The 19394-nt window shown below is 41.4% G+C and overlaps 1 protein-coding gene across 3 annotated transcripts in view; it reads right to left on the bottom strand.

Moving 5' to 3' along the window:
* Positions 1-9365: 9365 nt before the first annotated feature.
* LOC132826681 (NACHT, LRR and PYD domains-containing protein 1 homolog) overlaps positions 9366-19394 on the bottom strand; it is a 29713-nt gene continuing 19684 nt past the window's right edge. For all 3 annotated transcript variants that reach the window (XM_060842746.1, XM_060842744.1, XM_060842747.1), the window contains exons 8-10: positions 15350-15436; positions 15077-15244; positions 9366-12361 (exon numbers count right to left, since the gene is read on the bottom strand). In XM_060842746.1, the coding sequence (XP_060698729.1) occupies positions 12007-12361; positions 15077-15244; positions 15350-15436 (610 nt within the window). In that variant the 3' untranslated portion in view covers positions 9366-12006. The remainder of the gene's footprint in view (positions 12362-15076; positions 15245-15349; positions 15437-19394) is intronic.

A 19394-nucleotide genomic window follows, 5' to 3' on the forward strand; every position in this document is an offset into this window, starting at 1 on the left:
AAAATGAGGGTAACTCACATAAAACATCCCCCCATGCACCAATAGTAGGCGCATGGGGATTCCAACCGGGGATTACAGATGCCACCTTTAAACTCTGGAGATCCAGGGGCATCTCATGCTTAGGGGACCTATTTAAAGATGGGATCCTGATGTCATTTGAGCAGCTGCGTCTGAAATTCGGAATACCTAATGGGGATCTCTTTTGATACTTCCAAGTTCGAGATTATATACAGAGGAAGACTACATTAATAGATAGTCTTTATAAATCAGACAGAGAACGTAATGTCTTACGACCAGCGGGGGCATCCTCCGTCAGTACTATATACCATTTGCTACATGATGGAGTCTCAGGAGACATGGATGACCTGCTTAAAACATGGGAGCAGGACTTGGGGCTAGAAATCTCTGAGGATATATGGAATGACATTTGGGAAAATGCTAGAAGAATTGCTATCTGTAACAGAACTCAGGCTATCCAACTAAAGATACTTCATAGGGCCCATATAGCTCTGGCTCGACTGGCAAAATTTAAGGCAGGAGCATCTCCAATGTGTCCTAAATGCAAAATAGAGGTGGGTACTCTTGTACATTGTCTGTGGACTTGTCAGAAAATCCGCAGATACTGGACTAAAGTGGCAAATACCCTGACAGAAATTTTAGGAACGGAAATTAGGGTGGACCCTGTATCTCTCCTTTTGGGCTTTTCGAACCTCTCATCTCTGGATATGCATGGGAAGAGACTATTTTCTATTCTCTCTTTCTGTGCAAGGAAAAATATTTTGGTGAACTGGGTGGCTGAGGGCCCCCCCTGGACTTTCAAATTGGCACAGATTAATTATGGAATATATCCCCCTTGACTTCCTCACAAATATGGTGCACCGAAAGACTGAATTATTTTATAAAATATGGCAGCCCTTTTTGAATTATATAAATGCGGATATTTCGGCTATCCTAACAAGGGCTTTTATTTAGTGAAGATTTCAGACCGGGCTGCTCCGGGGCCCCTTGGGAGAGGAATCCTGCGCGAATACAGGTTTTATTATATTTGATGTTTATACATTCCGAGCATGTAAGAGACTTAGGTATACACTCTGGTTAGTTATAGGTTAAATTAGTAGAAAGTTGAGTTTTTTTTTCTTTCTTTTTTCGTTACTTTTTTTTCTTTTTTTTGTTTTCTTTCTTTCTCTTTTCTTTGTTAAATTATGACTATTGTATATATGATTTAATTGTACATCAATGTTTGTATTTGAGAGTTTTGTTTATTTTTGTAAATTTGCAAAAATGTTAAATTTCAATAAAAATATCTACAAAAAAACCCACCAAATTAAACTAAGAAGTCATGGATGCAGAAGACTTGAAAGGGAAGCAGCCAGATTCATTGAGGCTAATATAATGCAGTGCTGATGGAGCTTCAATGATCCACTAAGATCTGGAAATTTAAGTGGCAACAAAAATGAGGCTGGGAAGTGAGGCCAGTTTAGACACCAGTGTGCACATCAACCAAGAAGGTTGTGTAGTTCTTCCTGACATTGTCAGATCAAGTGACCAATTGGCTCATTGAGATGCAGTTCTCAAGGATTGATGAGGCAGACACAATGAAAGTGCTTCATTGAGTAGTGCATATCTCATGTGATTGTCATGCTGGAATGGATGAGCAGGGTGTCTTTCTCATAAATCAGTCTCTCTTCATCCTGTAAAAGATAGCACTTCATTTGCAGAGATATTTCGGGCTAATGGAAGTGTGCTGTAGCACTGTTCATGATTCCTTTGGAGGATGGCCTTACCTTCCTGTCTGTACCATGTAGTAACTCCTACTTCTTTGTAAGTTCATTACCTTGTGTGTACTTTTGTTTGTGTCTGAAAAATAAGAGGAGATCTAATTGGGGTGTATAAGATATTAAAAGATCTTGACAATGTCAGCGTAGAGTTGATGTTTCCCTTTCTGGAGCAATCTAGAATGAGAAATCATATTTTGTTAGTTAAAAAAAAACCTTGTTTCCAGTCAAGTAGACTGTGGAATTGCCTCTCTTTCATTTTCAATCTAGTTACTAAAGAAATGAAGTGTGATATCTAGGTGCTACATAAAGCAAATTTTTTTTTAACATTGTAACAGACTGAAGGAGGTTAAACAGGTAGGAAGTTGTAATCTCTCCTTACTTAGTTGTAACATTAAATATGGTGACCAGTGCATCCATTGGCCTTCATGTCTCCTTGATGGGTTAACACTAGCTGCATCTTAATGTGTCCCAAACCCTGCCCTTTCTCTTTAGATATCTCCCAAACAACCTCTTCAGAGGCGTTAAAACATACATCTAGAGTAGGTGGGACTTGAACTTGGGGCTCCTGGCCCAGATGTAGGAACACTTCCCATTGTAGGTTTTCTGCTTCTGAAACATTTGCAGTGCTCTTGGATCAATAATTTATCTACAATTTTCTTTTCAGGTCAGTTCCCTTATGCAAATGTCAGACTGTTTTGCTCTCTTATATTTTAAAACAAGCTAGTATTCAAAGCTTGATTCTCAACTTGCTCACAGTTATAGAGTCATAGAGATGTACAGCATGGAAACAGACCCTTTGGTCCAACTCGTCCATGCTGACCAGATATCCCAGCCCAATCTAGTCCTACCTGCCAGCACCTGGCCCATATCCCTCCAAACGCTTCCTGTTCATATACCCATCCAAATGCCTCTTAAATGTTGCAATTGTACCAGCCTCCACCACATCCTCTGGCAGCTCATTCCATACACATAACACCCTCTGCATGATCAGGTTGCCCCTTAGGTCTCTTTTATATCTTTCCCCTCTCATCCTAAACCTATGCCCTCTAGTTCTGGACTCCCCCACCCCAGGGAAAAGACTTTGTCTATTTATCCTATCCATGCCCCTCATAATTTTGCAACCCTCAGCCCCCGATGCTCCAAGGAAAACAGCCCCAGCCTGTTCAGCTTCTCCCTATAACTGAAATCCTCCAACCCTGACAACATTCTTGGAAATCTTTTCTGAACCCTTTCAAGTTTCACAACACATTTCTGATAGGAAGGAAACCAGAATTGCACGCAATCTTCCAACAGTGGCCTAACCATTGTCCTTTACAGCCGCAACATAACCTCCCAACTCCTGTACTCAATACTCTGACCAATAAAGGAAAGTATACCAAATGCCGCCTTCACTATCCTATCTACCTGCGACTCCACTTTCAAGGAGTTATGAACCTGCACTCCAAGGCCTCTTTGTTCAGCAACACTACCCTAGACCTTACCATTAAGTGTATAAATCCTGCTAAGATGTGCTTTCCCAAAATGCAGCATCTCACATTTATCTGTATTAAACTCTATCTGCCACTTCCCAGCCCATTGGCCCATCTCATCCAGATCCTGTTGTAGTCTGAGGTAACCCTCTTTGCTGTCCACTCCACCTCCAATTTTGGTGTCATCTGCAAACTTACTAACTGTACCTCTTATGCTCGCATCCAAATCATTTATGTAAATGACAAAACGTAGAGGACCTAGCACCGATCCTTGTGGCATTCCACTGGTCACAGGGGTCCAATCTGAAAAACAAGCCTCCACCACCACCCTCTGTCTTCTACCTTTGAGCCAGTTCTGTATCCAAATGGCTAGTTCTCCCTGTATTCCGTGAGATCTAACCTTACTAACCAGTCTCCCATAGGGAACCTTGTCAAACGCCTTACTGAAGTCCATATAGATCACATCCACTGCTCTGCCCTCACCAATCTTCTTTGCTACTTCTTTAAAAAACTCAATCAAGTTTGTGAGACATGATTTCCCATGGACAAAGCCATATTGACTGTCCCTAATCAGTCCTTGCCTTTCTAAATGCAAATAAAAATGAGGAAAACAAAGAAAGAGCAGTGATGGTCTCAACAGAGTACTCTTTGGTGACGGTTGAAATTAATTGTTTGTTTGGAAAGGTACTCTCTGCTGTCCTCATGTTTCATTCCCCTCTTGTCAATGGAGAGTCCACATTGTAAAACAGAGATCATCTCTTCTAATGATTTTGAATCATGAGCAACAGACAGAATTTTGCACTCTCAATAATTTGTGATATCCAAGTTACCCTGCTATAACCTCTGAAGTATATGGAGTGTGAGGACTATAGGCATGACAAATGTCTCATTATAAATCAGCAGTCATTTACAACACTGAGATATATTTGTTCAAAATATTGCAGAATAGATTCTTGCCAATCTTTGATACAAGTATTCATGGATTTGAGCACATTCTTCATATAACATTCGTGCATTTCAAATCCTATTTAGGGCGTGGCACGGTGGCCCGGTGGCCCAGCGGTTAGCACTGCTATCTCACAGCTCCAGAGACCTGGGTTCAATTCCAGCCTTTGGTGTGGAGGTTGCACATTCTCCCTGTGTCTGTGTGGGTTTCCTCCCACAGTGCAATGATGTGCAGGTTAGGTGAATTGGCCATGCTAAATTGCCCATAGAGTTAGGGGCATTAGTCAGGGGTATATTTAGGGAATGGGTTGGCGGGGGGGGGGGGCGAGGTACTGTCTAGAGGGTCAGTGTGGGCTAGTTGGGCTGAAGGGCCTGTTTCCCCACTATAGGGAATCTAATTGAAATGTGTTGTTGCTTGTAGGTACTTGTTCATCAGTGAAGTACAGATCTTTTAAATTTTCAACAAAATTTAAATCTTCTTATTCAGCATTTGCTGTAGGAATTTGTAACAATGTCGCTTGTTTCTTCCATGTTTCCAATTGTAGTGTTAAATCTCATCAATCTCATAGAGTCATTGAGTCATACAGTGTGGAAACAGACCCTTTAGTTTAACTTGTCCATGCCAACCAGTCATCCTAAACTGGCTAGTCCCATTTGTCTGCGTTTAGCCCCTGTCCATCTAAACCTTTCCTATTCATGTACCTGTCCAAATGTCTTTTAAATGTTGTAATTGTACAATCACTGTACTCTTGGTCGCAAATTTGCTATTTTCTTTGAATTCAATAGTCACCAAAAGTCTGTAATTTGTCTCCATTGTGAACTGAAAACACAAGACATAACCTTCAAACTTCTCACAGGCCAAAGAACAGTGGTTGTCCTTTTTACAATGACTGCATACCAATGGACTATTTCACTAAAAGAAATTGATCTACATTTATCATCTCTGATAAATTGGTTAGAGTCATACCTAGTACAAAGTAAGATGGTTGTGGTGTGGAGAGTCAGTCATCTCAGCTCTAGGACATCTCTGCAGGAATCCCTCAGGGTAGTGTTGTAGGCCCAACAATCTTCAGAGCTGAAAATGTTTTGCTGGAAAAGCACAGCAGGTCAGGCAGCATCCAAGGAGCAGGAGAATCGATGTTTTGGGTATGAGCCCGTCTTCAGGAATCTTCAGGAATGAGCCCTGAAGAAGGGCTCATGCCGAAATGTCGATTCTCCTGCTCCTTGGATGCTGCCTGACCTGCTGCGCTTTTCCAACAACACATTTTCAGCTCTGATCTCCAGCATCTGTAATCCTCACTTTCTCCAACAATCTTCAGCTACTTTAGCAATGACCTTCTCTCTGTCAAAAGGTCAGAAGTGGGCATTTTCATCGATGATTGCACAGTGTTCAGCACTACTTGCAACTCCGACCAGAATGTAATGAATGAACTTGCCAAGGTGTCCCACAATACCAAAGCGGTCAAATCGATATGAACACAAGCTGGTACCAAAGCAAAACAGTCCCACTTTATAGAAACAAATTACAATAATCTTAAGGGTTATGGTGAGATGTGGGTAAGTGGAGCTGAGGCCACAAAAAGATTAGCCATGATCTTATTGAATAACGGAGTGGGCTTGAAGGGTCAGATGGCCTACTCCTGCACCAGATGCTTATGTATTTATATGATGTCAGTTACTGGGACAAGACCAGGCTAGATGCTGGTAGTATTCAACAGAATTCATTTGAAAGGATCAAGGAGATGTTAATTTCATTATGATTATAATCCAGAGCTGCCCACAATTGTTGCCAAATTATAATTTCTTGTCCTTCTCCAACTTTTCTGAGTAAACTTTACCCGCAGAGGCAAATTCTTTATAGAGATCAGGTGTGAACTCCATACCCAGCCCCTGCCTAGACTCTGCACTCTCCTGCAGCTCCTTGCCTCTTTTTAGGGTTTCCTTTATACCTTCACTAATGCCACTGGCTTAACTTCTTTTACCACATCTTTTCCCACAGTGCCTTTCTTTAACGACCAGCACTGTGATTTCACGTGCCCCACTTTACCACAGTGGAAACACCTGAGGCCTTTCATCTCCTTTCCATCCTCTTGGGCTTCTTTTTTAACCTGTGATAAACTCTGACCAGTTTCTCTACTCTTTCTTTCATAGTGTAGGATTTCCACTTCTCCCAACTTCTATCCCTCACAGGACAAAATTCTGGCCAGAAGCTTGTCTTATGCACGACGTATTCCTCTGCTAATTCTGTTGCCCTTCTCACTTCCTGAACTTTCTATTCCTACATGTGAATTCTTATCATCTCTGGAAGTAAGTTTTTAAACTCCTGTAGGAGGTCACCAAGGGGTACGAGACTCAGGCTAAGGTACAAAAACATTTTTATTGGCCTGGAATGTACAAGGATGTGATTAATTTTTGCCTTATGTGTCATATATGCCAAATGGTAGATAAGCCACAGTTGGTTATAAAACCAGCACCTTTGTTGCCAGTTTCCACATTTGAAGAACCATTCATGAGGGTTATAAATGAGAGGGTAGGTCCCCTCCTGAGAACTAGAAGAGACAAAGAACTAGAGAAATAGGTATTAGTTACTGCCCCGCAGAGTGAGGAATCAAATTCAAATGGTGTGGATTTTGATGCGCCTCAAAATAGATTAACAAATGAAGAAGTCCTTGAGGATTGGGATAGGTTAGTAAACTATCTGTCTCAGGAGAATAGAACACAGTTGAAAGGTTTGTTACTGCAGTATGAGGGCCCATATAAGGACCAGATGGTGAGGACTAATGCTATTGTACATGAAATAGACATAGGGAATATTGCTCTGATAAAACAACACCCCTTAATCCTTTCAAAGCCAGACACGTTCAGGAGGTGGAGGCCATGCTCAACAAAGATATCATCACACTGAGCCAGAGTGAGTGGTGTTTGCTGATCATCTCAGTTTCCTAGCCAGGTGAGACTCAACGATTTTAGATGGATTATCGGAAGGTCAACGCCGCTACAAAATCAGACTCATATCCAATATCGAGATTGGAGGACTGTATCGAGAAAGTTGGACAAGCCAGCTACATTACCAAGTTGGACTTACTGAGTGCTTATGGGCTGGAACCTTTATCAGAAATGGGGAAAGAAATTTCTGCGTTTGTAACCCCAAATGGGCTATTTCAATTCAAAGTGATGCCCTTTGGAATGAAGAATGCACCCGCCACATTCCAAAGACTCATAAACAGCGTTGTGGCTGGGTTAACAAACTGTACAGATGATAAGAAATAGGATTTATAACCATCTAGAAAAGTTATAAGAGATAGGATTTATAAGGATTTATAACCATCTAGAAAAGAATAATCTGATCAGGGTCAGTCAACACGGTTTTGTGAAGGGTAGGTCGTGCCTAACAAATCTTATTGACTTTTTTGACAAAGTGACCAAACAGGTAGATGACAGTAAACCGGTTGATGTGGGGTAAATGGATTTCAGCAAGGCGTTCGATAAGGTTCCCCACAGTAGGCTATTATACTAAATGCGGAGGAATGGGATTGTGGGAGACATAGCAGTTTGGATCAGTAATTGGCTTGCTGAAAGAAAACAGGGTTGTAGTTGATGGAACATGTTCATCTTGGTGTCCAGTTACTAGCGGCGTACTGCAAGGGTCAGTGTTGGGTCCACTGCTGTTCGTCATTTTTTTAACTGACCTGGATGAGGGGCTTAGAAGGGTGGGTTAGTAAATTTGAGGACGACACTAAGGTCGGTGGAGTTGTGAATAGTGACGAAGGATGTAGTAAGTTGATAGAGACATAGATAGGTTGCAAAGCTAGGCTGAGAGGTGGCAAATGGAGTTTAATGTGGACAAGTGTGAGGTGATACACTTTGACGGAGTAATCGGAATGCAAAGTACTGGGCTAATGGTAAGATTCTTGGGAGTACAGATGAGCAGAGAGATCTCGATGTCTATGTACACAGATCCCTGAAAGTTGCCACCCACATTGACAGGGTTGTTAAGAAGGCATACAGTGTATTGGCCTTTATTAATAGAGGGATTGAGTTCCGGAACCAGGAGGTTATGCTGCAGCTGTACAAAGCTCTGATACAGCCAAACTTGGAGTATTGTGTACAGTTCTGGTCACCGCATTATAAGAAGTATGTGGAAGCTTTGGAAAGGGTGCAGAGGAGATTTACTAGGGTGTTGCCTGGTATGGAAGGAATGTCTTACGAGGAAAGGCTGAGGGCCTTGAGGCTGTTCTCGTTAGAGAGAAGGTTGAGAGGTGACTTAATAGAGACATACAAGATAATCAGAGGGTTAGATAGGGTGGACAGGGAGTTTCTTTTTCCAAGTATGGGAACTTCAAACATGAGGGGACACAACTTTAAGGTGAGGGGAGATAGGTCTAAGACAGATGTCAGAGGTAGTTTCTTTACTCAGAGAGTAGTAAGGGTATGGAATGCTTTGCCTGCAAAAGTAGTAGACTCGCCAAGTTTAAGTGCATTTAAGTCGTCATTGGACAGGCATGGACGTACACGGAATAGTGTAGGTGGGATGGGCTTCAGATTAGTATGACAGGGCGGTGCAACATCGAGGGCCGAAGGGCCTGTACTGTGCTGTAATGTTCTATTATTTGGAGAATGTAGTGATATTTAGTCAGTAATGGAAAGATCACATGGTACAGTTAGCAGAGCCCTTTGAACGATTATAAGAAGCAAAACTGGTAATAAGCTTAAACAAAACTGAATTCGCGAAAGCTGAAGTGGCATTCTTGGGACGTAACATCGGTCATGGAAGTTTGACCCCACAGAAAGCAAAGACGAAGGCCATCAAGGAATTTCCATGACCAACCTCGAAGAAAGACATGTTTTGATTCTTGGGACAAAGCAGATTCTGTTGGAAGTTTGTTTCAAACATCAGCAGTGTAGTGGCACTGTTAACTGATTTGCTTAAGAACACAAAGTTACGTTGGACAGAATAATGCCAGGAGGCATTCAACTATTTGAAAGCAATACTAACCACTATACCAGTTTTGGCTGCACCAAAGTTTTCAAAACCTTTCAACTTTGCTAGTGACATAGGAGTTGGAGCTGTACAGCTACAGAAAGATGAGGATGGGACTGAACTGCCAGTTGGTTACTTTTCCAAGAGACTCAACGTCCACCAGAGGAAGTACTCCACGATCGAAAAAGAACTACTGAGTTTGGTACTGGCCTTACATTTTAATATGTATGTCATGATCAATGTGTCAGAGACGGTTGTGTACACAGATCACAATTCTCTTACATTCTTAGAACACTTTAAAGACAAGAATATGAGACATTTTGTTGTCGTCTTATGATACAGACTTTTAATTTACATATCATACATGATTTGGGTTGTGAGAATGTAATCATTGTTGTAGATTTAACTGATAAATTATAGGTAAGATTGGTATCAATTCAGTATATGCGCGTGAGAAGACATTAGTATGAACTTAGATTAAAGTCACATGCATGTCATGATAATGTGATTAAGGAATAGAGAAAAAAAGAAGCTATCTTTCCATTATGATGGTTCATTCTTTTCTTAAGGAGGGAGGTGTTATGAAGGTGTGGAGGTGTACTATACCTTTAGGAGCGATAAAAAACTAGCAAGGACTGACAAAGTACAGAGAGTCCTGAACAAAGTAAAAATGTAACACTTGGCAAACAAGTAACTGTAGCTGAGTTGCCATGAAACAAAAACAAATTCAAATTCAGCCAATCAGTTTAAATTATGCCCCAATATACCAAAATCCTATCAAATTTGAATTTAGTATTTTGATAATATTAAAACCAATGAAAGATCTGATGTTTTGCGGTGTAAAACCGGATATTGTGAACAGTTAGAAGACAAACTGCCAAGGGCATCCACAAATATAGACTGCCAGTTGAAGAGCTCTCTGAAAGGTACCTGTCTACAAGGAGTTTGTGAAGCAGAACATCGAAGCTGACCTAGAGAAAAATCAAGCCCTCCATTTCTTCCTCTCATGCTGTCCCAAACGGTACCCTCCCACTGACACCCTCATCTGTCTGGGTGAACCGATCCTCACCCTCAACAACTTTTCCTTCCAATCCCTTCACTTCCTCCAAACCACAGGCACCCACATAGGACCCAGCTATGCCTGCCTATTTGTCGGATATGTGGAACAGTCCATCTTTCGCAGTTACACCGGCACCAGCCCACACCTGTTCCTCCGCTACATCATTGACTGTATCGGCGCCATCTTGTGCTAACCACAGATATATATTACAAGCCCACTGACTCCCACAGCTACCTAGACTACACCTCCTCCCACCCGACCTCCTGTAAAAATGCCACCCCTTATTCCCAATTCCTCTGCCTCCAACACGTCTATTCCCAGAATGACCAATTCCACCCCAGAAAGTTTCAGATGGCCTCCTTTTTCACGATTGCAACTTCCTGTCCCACGTGATTGACAATGCCCTCCAGCGCATCTCCTCCACCATGCACCACCACCCTTGAATCCCACCCCTCCCAACGCAACAAGGACAGAACCTCCCGGTCCTCACCTTCCACTCCACCAACCTCCGTATACAACGCATCATCCTCCGCCACTTCCATCACCTCCAAATGGACCCCACCACCAGATATATTTCCCTCCCTACCCCTAGCAGCATTCCGAAAAGACCATTCCCTCCGTGATTCCCTCATCAGGTCCGCACTCCCCACCAGCCCACACCTCACTCCTAGCACATTTCCCTGCCACCGCAGAAAGGTCAAAACCTGGACCCACACCACTCCCCTCACCTCCATTCAAGGCCCCAAGGCATTCTTCCACATCCGTGAGAAATTCAGCCACACCTCTCCCAATGTCATATACTGCATCCATTGCACCTGGTGTGGTCTCCTCTACATCGGGGAGACAGATTGCCTTCTTGCGGATTGTTTCAGAGAACATCGCTGGGATGTCCGCACCCACTAACCCCACCACCCCTTGGCTGAACACTTCAACTCACTCTCCCACTCTGTCAAGGACATGCAGGTCATGGGCCTCCTCCACCACCAAACAATTACCACCGATACCTGGAGGAGGAACGCCTCATATTCCACCTTGGGACCCTGTAACCACAAGGATGAATGTGGATTTCAACTGCTTCCTCATTTCCCCTCCCCCCCTACAAATCCCAGTCCCAAGCCTCCAACTCCGCACCAGCCTCTCGACCCGTCCATCAATACCCCCTCTGATCTATCACCTTCTCCCTCACCTTCATCCACCTATTGCTTTCCCAGCTACTTGCTCCCAACCCCAACCCCCTTCTATTTATCTCTTAGCCCCGCCCCACAAGCCTCATTCCTGATTAAGGGCTTATGCCTGAAACGTCAATTCTCCTGCTCCTCGGATGCTGCCTTTTCCAGCACCACACTCTCAACTCTGATCTCCAGCATCTGCAGTCTTCACTTTCTCCTAGAGAAAAATCTACAAGTGAAAAATCTACAAAGCAGAATCAACAAAGCTGACTGGTTTTTTTGAAACGTCTTTTTTTTTGTAAATCTTAATCAGGACTTTTCTTTTGGACTAGTATGTAGAGTAGGAAGTATGGGAAAGGAATTGTAAATAGTTGTTGGTTTTATTATTCTCACTTGAATTTAAAGAATGAAATTGTTAATTTTACTTTAAATAGTGACCTCTGGGATAGTTCTTTGCCTCTCAAATTTTAACAGATTACGACATGAGGTGAACATTTTCTGTGTGGGTAGTTTAAATTAGCAGAGGCGTTTACCCAGTGTTGTAAAATTATACTCCATCAAATGTTAGTCTTGATGTCAAAGGTTGTCACTCACATCTCACGGTCTAAATGGGCAACTTTGAAGTGCTAAATGTAGACTTGCTTCCAACTGCTATCATTGCTTTTTTCAACAGAAATTTGTTTATACTTTCCTTAATGTTTCCCACCCTATTCTTTATCATCTGGTCTGTTATTTCAGTCTCATCTCCAAGATCTTTCAGTATGGACTTCATGATGGTTTGAAGCCATTCCTGGTTATACTCCTTGCTTTGAGAGTGTAACTCATTTATCTGTGTTTCAACCCGGAGTAACAAATCTTCATCTTCTATGATTTTAGTGACAATCTTCAGATGCTGTTGCATCTCTTTGATTTGTTGAATGTTCTTCAGTCCATCGTCACTGAATTCATTTACACACAAACTGAAAATGGGAAGACAATTATAATTAGCAAAAACGTTAACCATTCATAAATCCTCACAAAATGTGTGATGATCAGAAATATCAGAAAGAACTGTATAGAGGAACAAAGAAAATCAGAGAAGGAGTAGGTCATTGGATCTCTGAGCCTGCCCAACTATTCAACTAGATCATCGATGAATTTTGACCTCAATGTCATTTTCCCATTCTACAATGCTCAAAATATATGTCAAAACTGTGGAATTTGTCATGATACCACTAAAGATTTCTGGGACAATTTAATCACTGGGGCAACCTAAAGTGCCTTCTGCTGGGATTAAGCTTTTCAGCAGAAACACAGAAACTAGGTGCAGGAGTTTGGCCTTTTCAGCCTCCATCGCCATTCAACATAATCATGCAATCTCAATATCCCATTTTCGCTTTCTCTCCATACCCCTTGATCCCTTTAGGCACAAGTGCCACATCCAGTTCCCTCTTAAATATATCTAACTGGACCCAACAGCTTCTGGTGGGAGACAATTCCACAGGTTCACAACTGAGTGAAGAAATTCTTACACATCTTAGCCCTGAATGGCTTACCCCTTATTCTTAGACTGTGACCCCTAGTTCTGGACTTTCCCAAAATCAGGAACATTCTTCCCACATGTAGCCTCTTCTGTGCCATTGGGATTTTATATATTTCTATGTGATTCCCCATCATTCTTCTAAATTCCAGTGAGGACAAGCCCATTCGATTCAGTTTATCCCCATATGTCAGTCCTGCCATCCTGGGAGTCAGTCTGATGAACCTTCGCTGGACTCCCTCAAATGTCCTTCCTCAGACTGGGAGGCCAAAACTGCACACAATGCTCAAGGTGTGCCCTCACCACGGCCCTGCATAACTGCAGCAAGACATCCTTACTCAAATCCTCTCGCTATGAGGGCCAGCATAACATTAGCTTTCTTCACTGCTTGCTGCACCTGTACAATTGCTGAAATTCATAATGTGTTCTTTAAATGTTTGCCATTTCCTATCCACCGTCAACCATTTAAGTATCCTTGGTGAGTTCATCCTAGACAATGCACACCTCATACCATCAAAATTAGCTTTAAGTTCGGGTCCTACTTTGAGATTTAGTGGTGTCACTCTCTATCGTAATGAAAAATTCTACCATACTTTGGTCATGCTTCCCCAGAGGATCTTGCACCCAATGTTGCTAATCAATCCTCTCTCATTACACAATGCCTGGTCTAAGAAGCTTCAAATTTTGTTGTGATGGGGGGTTGCTGTGTTAGGCAGGCTGCAAAGAAAAGAAAACAGCTTTAAATATGTCAAAGCAATATTTAGATAACCGGCAACCAGAAAAACTTGAAATCACAGGCAGCTTGATTGCTCAGAGGTTAGCACTGCTGCCTCACAGCACCAGGGATCAGGTTCAATCCCATCCTCAGGTGACTGTGTGTGGAGTCTGCACAATCTCTGTCTGCATGGGTTTTCTCCGTGTTCTCTGGTTTCCCCTCCACAACCCAAAGATGGATTGGCCATGAGAAGCGCAGGGTCAGGGTAGGATTTTCTTGAGAAGGGCAGTGTGGATTACATAGGCCATATTGGCCTGTTTCCAGGCTGTAGGAATTCTATGATTCACTGAGGCAATGAATTTCTCACAAATAAATGAGGAATCTCTCATTTAAGTGTGCAAAAGGTACGAATCTACTGAATGGGGAAAAACGTAGTGGATGTTAATGTAAGCAAAGCAGTGTCAATTGTTAAGTTTAAATCTGAGGCTAAGATCTGATAAAAGGGGCAGAAACTGCCTGCTTAAAATGTTCCATAATTAACAACTCTCAATGAAGATTTATCACAAAAGCAAAATAAAAGTCCATCACTGACATCGTTATTGTCCTACTTTGGATTTTGGTTTCTCAATTTATTTTTCCCAATGCTCATGTCCACAACATTTCCTCTTTGTTAAAATCTAAAATTCCTGTCCTAGACTAATATTTTTCATTATCTAAGTGAATATCAAATTTTATCACGTTATGATCACTGTGATTTAGAGGTTTCTTTACGATAAGTTTATTGATCAATTCTGTCTCATTACAAAATTCCAAGTCTAGAATAGCCTACATGCTGATCTACTACAGAATATATTATCCTAAAGCTGGTTGGAGTCAAGTTCCCAATATACTTGCGTTATTTATCCTGCTTTTATTATCCCAAACCCACCCACTGCTTCTTTTTAAAAATTCCTTCAAGGTTTTTGATCTGTTCTACAAGGTTGCTTTATCTCCTTTCTTAGTTGGTATTAGTATTACGCCTTCAATTCAGGGAACTTGCGAGCAGCTCACAGTGAGAGTGTGCTTGCTTTCCATGATTTTATAATAAACACTGTATTTCCTTCCTATTCCAGTCTTGAAAAAAAAATCCTCTGACAACAGATTAAGTACTCCTACACAATGGTACAGAAAAGATAAACTTTCTTTGTGAAAGTATTTGGCACTAACCACTGATAAATAATCCAGACACTTTAGGGTGGAGAGTGAGGTCAAATGTTTGTGGGGGGAGGGATAAGATAGTAGGCTAGTATTTGCATTATGTTTCCAACAGTTTGCGTTCATTCACCATTCCAACTAAACTGAGTCAGAAATGATGCATATGCATACATTTGTTTGTTACTTTACAAAGAAATTACATAAAATATTTACATTCATGTGCCAGCACACATGCTACATACTTACTAGAGCTTCTCAAGAGTTGTATTGTAACTCAGGTAATCAACCAAGTTTTTTATACCTTCATCTGTAATCTTATTATCATACAAACGAAGAGATTTGAGCCTTTGGTTTCTTGTCAAAGCTTTCCAAAAAAATTGAGCTCCTCTGGCTCCAAAACAGTTTGTGCCACATCTAAATGAAACAAGAAATTCAGAGACAGAAATGACAATGATCAGATTTTTTTAACTAAACTTGAACAAATTCTTTTTAAAAAAATGATATGATTTAAGTACTTACGATAATGTCTCAATTCTGCATTTTGGGTCTTGAAGAATGTCACTCAAAATCTCTGCTGACTTCTCAGTCAGTTTGTTGGAGCTTACACTGTAATATAAGGTAGTAAAGACACTCAGTTTTGAATACTTGCCAAATAAGGATCATAGAATCATAGTCATAGAGATGTACAGCATGGAAACAGACCCTTCGGTCCAACTCGTCCATGTCGACCAGCTATCCCAACCCAATCTAGTCCCACCTGCCAGCACATGGCACATATCCCTCCAAACCCTTCCTATTCAGATACCCATCCAAATGCCTCTTAAATGTTGCAATTGCACCAGCCTCCACCACTTCCTCTGGCATCTCATTCCATACATGTACCACCCTCTGTGTGAAAGTGTTGTCCCTTAGATCTCTTTTATATCTTTCCCCTCTCATCCTAAACTTGAGCCTGCTAGTTCTGGACTTCCCCACCCCAGGGAAAAGACTTTGTCTATTTATCCTATCCATGCCCCTCATGATTTTATAAACCTCTATAAGGTCACCCCTCAACCTCAGACGCTCCAGAGAAAACAGCCCCAGCCTGTTCAGTCTCTCCCTATAGCTAAAATCATCCAACCCTGGCAACATCCTTGTAAATCTTTTCTGAACCCTTTCAAGTTTCACAACATCTTTCCGATAGGAAGGAGACTAGAATTGCACGCAATATTCCAACAGTGGCCTCACCAATGTCCTGTACATTTGCAATATGACATCCCAATTCCTGTACTCAATACTCTGACCAATAAAAGAAAACATACCAAATGCCTTCTTCATTATCCTGTCTACCTGCGACTCCATTTTCAAGGACCTGTGAACCTACACTCCAAGGTCTCTTTGTTCAGCAACACTCCCTAGGACCTTACCATTAAGTGTATTAGTCCTGCTAAGATTTGCTTTCACAAAATGCAGCACCTCGCATTTATCTGAATTAAACTCCATCTGCCACTTCTCAGCCCCTTGGCCCATCTGGTCCAGATCCTGTTACAATCAGAGGTAACCTTCTTCGCTGTCCACTACACCTTCAATTTGGTGTGATCTGCAAACTTACTAACTGTATCTCTAATGCTCACATCCAAATCATTTTTGTGAAAGACAAAAATTATTGGACCCAGTACTGATCCTTGTGGCACTCCACTGGTCACAGGCCTCCAGTCTGAAAAACAACCCTCCACCACCACCCTCTGTCTTCGACCTTTGAGCCAGCTCTGTATCCAAATGGCTAGTTCTCGCTATATTCCATGAGATCTAACCTTGCTAATTAGTCTCCATGGGGAACCTTGTCGAATGCCTTACTGAAATCCATATAAATCACATCTACCACTCTGCCCTCATCAATCCTCTTTGTCACTTATTCAAAAATCTCAATCAAGTTTGTGAGACATGATTTCCAATGCACAAAGCCATGTTGACTATCCCTAATCAGTCCTTGCCTTTCCAAATACATGTATATCCTGTCCCTCAGGATTCCCTCCAAGAACTTGCCCACCGCGGAAGTCAGGCTCTCTAGTCTATAGTTCTCTAGCTGGTCTTTACTACCCTTCTTAAACAGTGGCACTACATTAGCCAACACCTGTCTTCCGGCACTTCACCTGTGACTATTGATGATACAAATATCTCAGCAAGAGATCTGTATCTTCCCACAGAATTCTAGGATACACCTGATCAGGTCCTGGGGATTTATCCACCTTTATGTGTTCCAAGACATCCAGCACTTCCTCCTCTGTAATATGGGCATTTGCAAGGTGTCACCATCTATTTCCCTACATTCTATATCTTCCATATCCTTTTCCACGTAAATACTTATGCAAAATACTCGTTTAGTATTTCCCCCATTTTCTGTGTTTCCACACAAAGGCCGCCTTGCTGATCTTTGAGGGGCCCTATTCTCCCCCTAGTTATCCTTTTGTCCTTAATGTATTTGTAAAAACCCTTTGGACTCTCCTTAATTCTATTTGCCAAAACTATCTCATGTCCCCTTTATCATCTGACTGAAAAGAAGATATTAAGAAGAGCAGCACTGTTAGGGAAACAAGCTTCTGGCCAATGACAAATAAGGAAAATTTTTGTATTAGGTATTATTAGGTAAATTTGATCTAGCAATGGTTTTAAATAGTTTAATTTTTAAGAGATTCTTTGTTACTGTCTTGGAGTGCCGAACACACAAAAATGTCTTGATTCAACCATCCTTTCAATAACGAGCTTCGCTATCTGTAGGTCCATTTGGCACTGGTCAGCATGTAACACTTCAAGGTCATGACGGAAAGGAGACAGTGGATTCTGTGATGGTTCTGTGAGCAGACTGTTAAAGTCATTTTGCAGGTTTCCTTAATTACCCTGATGTACTTATCTAAGGGATGATCTGTCTGGTTAGCACAGAATACAATACTTTTCACTGTATCTCAGTATACATGACAATAATAAATAAAATCAAGACACAAGCACCAAAGTGCGGAATGACTGGGTGTTAGAAAGGCACACTACGTCAGGCCCTTTATACACATCCAATGTCTCTGAGTCTCTCAAGGGAAGTGTGGTGATGAAGACATTGTCATTCACCTTCTGTGGAATGTGCCTTTTCAAAGAAGGCCTGGGAAGGTGTCAGTGATGCAATACTCTGTGCCCTACAGATTATCCCCAGGGACATACACTGAGATAACCATCAAACAAAGAACTGCAGATGTTGGACATCTGAAATGGTTTCAGTGGAAACCACTCTTTGGTCTGCCAGAACCTTGTTGGTCCTCTATTGTATAGTTGTCCACAACTGTGGATTACAGACTGGCACATTCTAAGGTCAGGACCACGTGCTCAGGGACACATTAAAGCTTGAGGCAGCTGCCCAAGAAAACGCACTGGGGATAGTTTCACCATTTAAAAACAGTCAGCCATAGTGCACCAAAGGGCTGGTAAATTATGGAATCATCAGGCTGTATGCATGTCATTGAATTCATCGAGTGAATGTCATTGCATTGTCATGAGATTCCTAAGAATACAACATGCTCTATGGAGAAAAATTGAAAGTGCTATTGCAATTTCCAGAATACCTGATTTGAAATGTTTATCAAGTACTTTTACACGTTTTACGAATAAAGTACATTTTTGGACAAAATATCTGTAACAACAGAGGAAGCAAAAATGGAAATTGCTGGCAAAACTCTGTGGGTCTGGCAGCATTTGTGAGAAGAAAGCAGAATTAACGTTTTGAGTCCATTGACTCTTCATTAGGGCACAGGAAGGTTGTTTTGATATGAAAATAAACAAAGACATAAATCTCAGTTTCTAAAGTGATGTAATTGTTAGGCATCTTCAAAACAATAGATATTTGACCTCAAGCTCCTGACCCCACCAGAGGTAAGAAAAAAAGAAATTATATGTATTTATATGACACTTTCATGGACTCAGGATTCTCCAAAACATTTCCAAGCTGATGTAATACATTTCCAGTATAGTCACTGCCATTTTATAGATAAACATATCAGTCAATTTGTGCCCAGTGAGTTCACACAGATCATAATCAACAGCAAAACAATTTAGATCTACGAAGCAAAGAATTCCAATAAGCTTCAGAGTGACATCACAGAACAAAATATAATTCTGAGTGGCATTAGATCAGATGAACAAAATCAATTCCAACTTGGATTTAAGTCTTTGGGAACTGGTCACTGTCCAGTTCTTCAGTTTGACTCGGAACACAGAAACACTGGTATGTGGAAACTACCAGTTCTGCTGAGACAAAAAAAAATGATTTCAAGAGAGATTTCTAGCTTCTGGTTTGTCTTCTTTACTGATTCATGATGATAAAACAGAAGTATGAGACCAGAAAGGGAACCAATAGTATCAAGGTCACTTAATCCTTTCAAAGCCTATTTGTCCCAGTAATTAAGGCAATCAAACAAAAGCTGAAATTGCTGAGAAACTCAACAGGTCTGGCAACATCTGTGAAGAGGAAGTAGAGTTAACATTTTGAGTCCAATGACCCTTCTTCAGTACAAGGGAGCAAATTCTATACCATTGCACATTT

Source organism: Hemiscyllium ocellatum, chromosome 23 (assembly GCF_020745735.1).
Source record: "Hemiscyllium ocellatum isolate sHemOce1 chromosome 23, sHemOce1.pat.X.cur, whole genome shotgun sequence".
Taxonomy (NCBI): Eukaryota; Metazoa; Chordata; class Chondrichthyes; order Orectolobiformes; family Hemiscylliidae; genus Hemiscyllium; species Hemiscyllium ocellatum.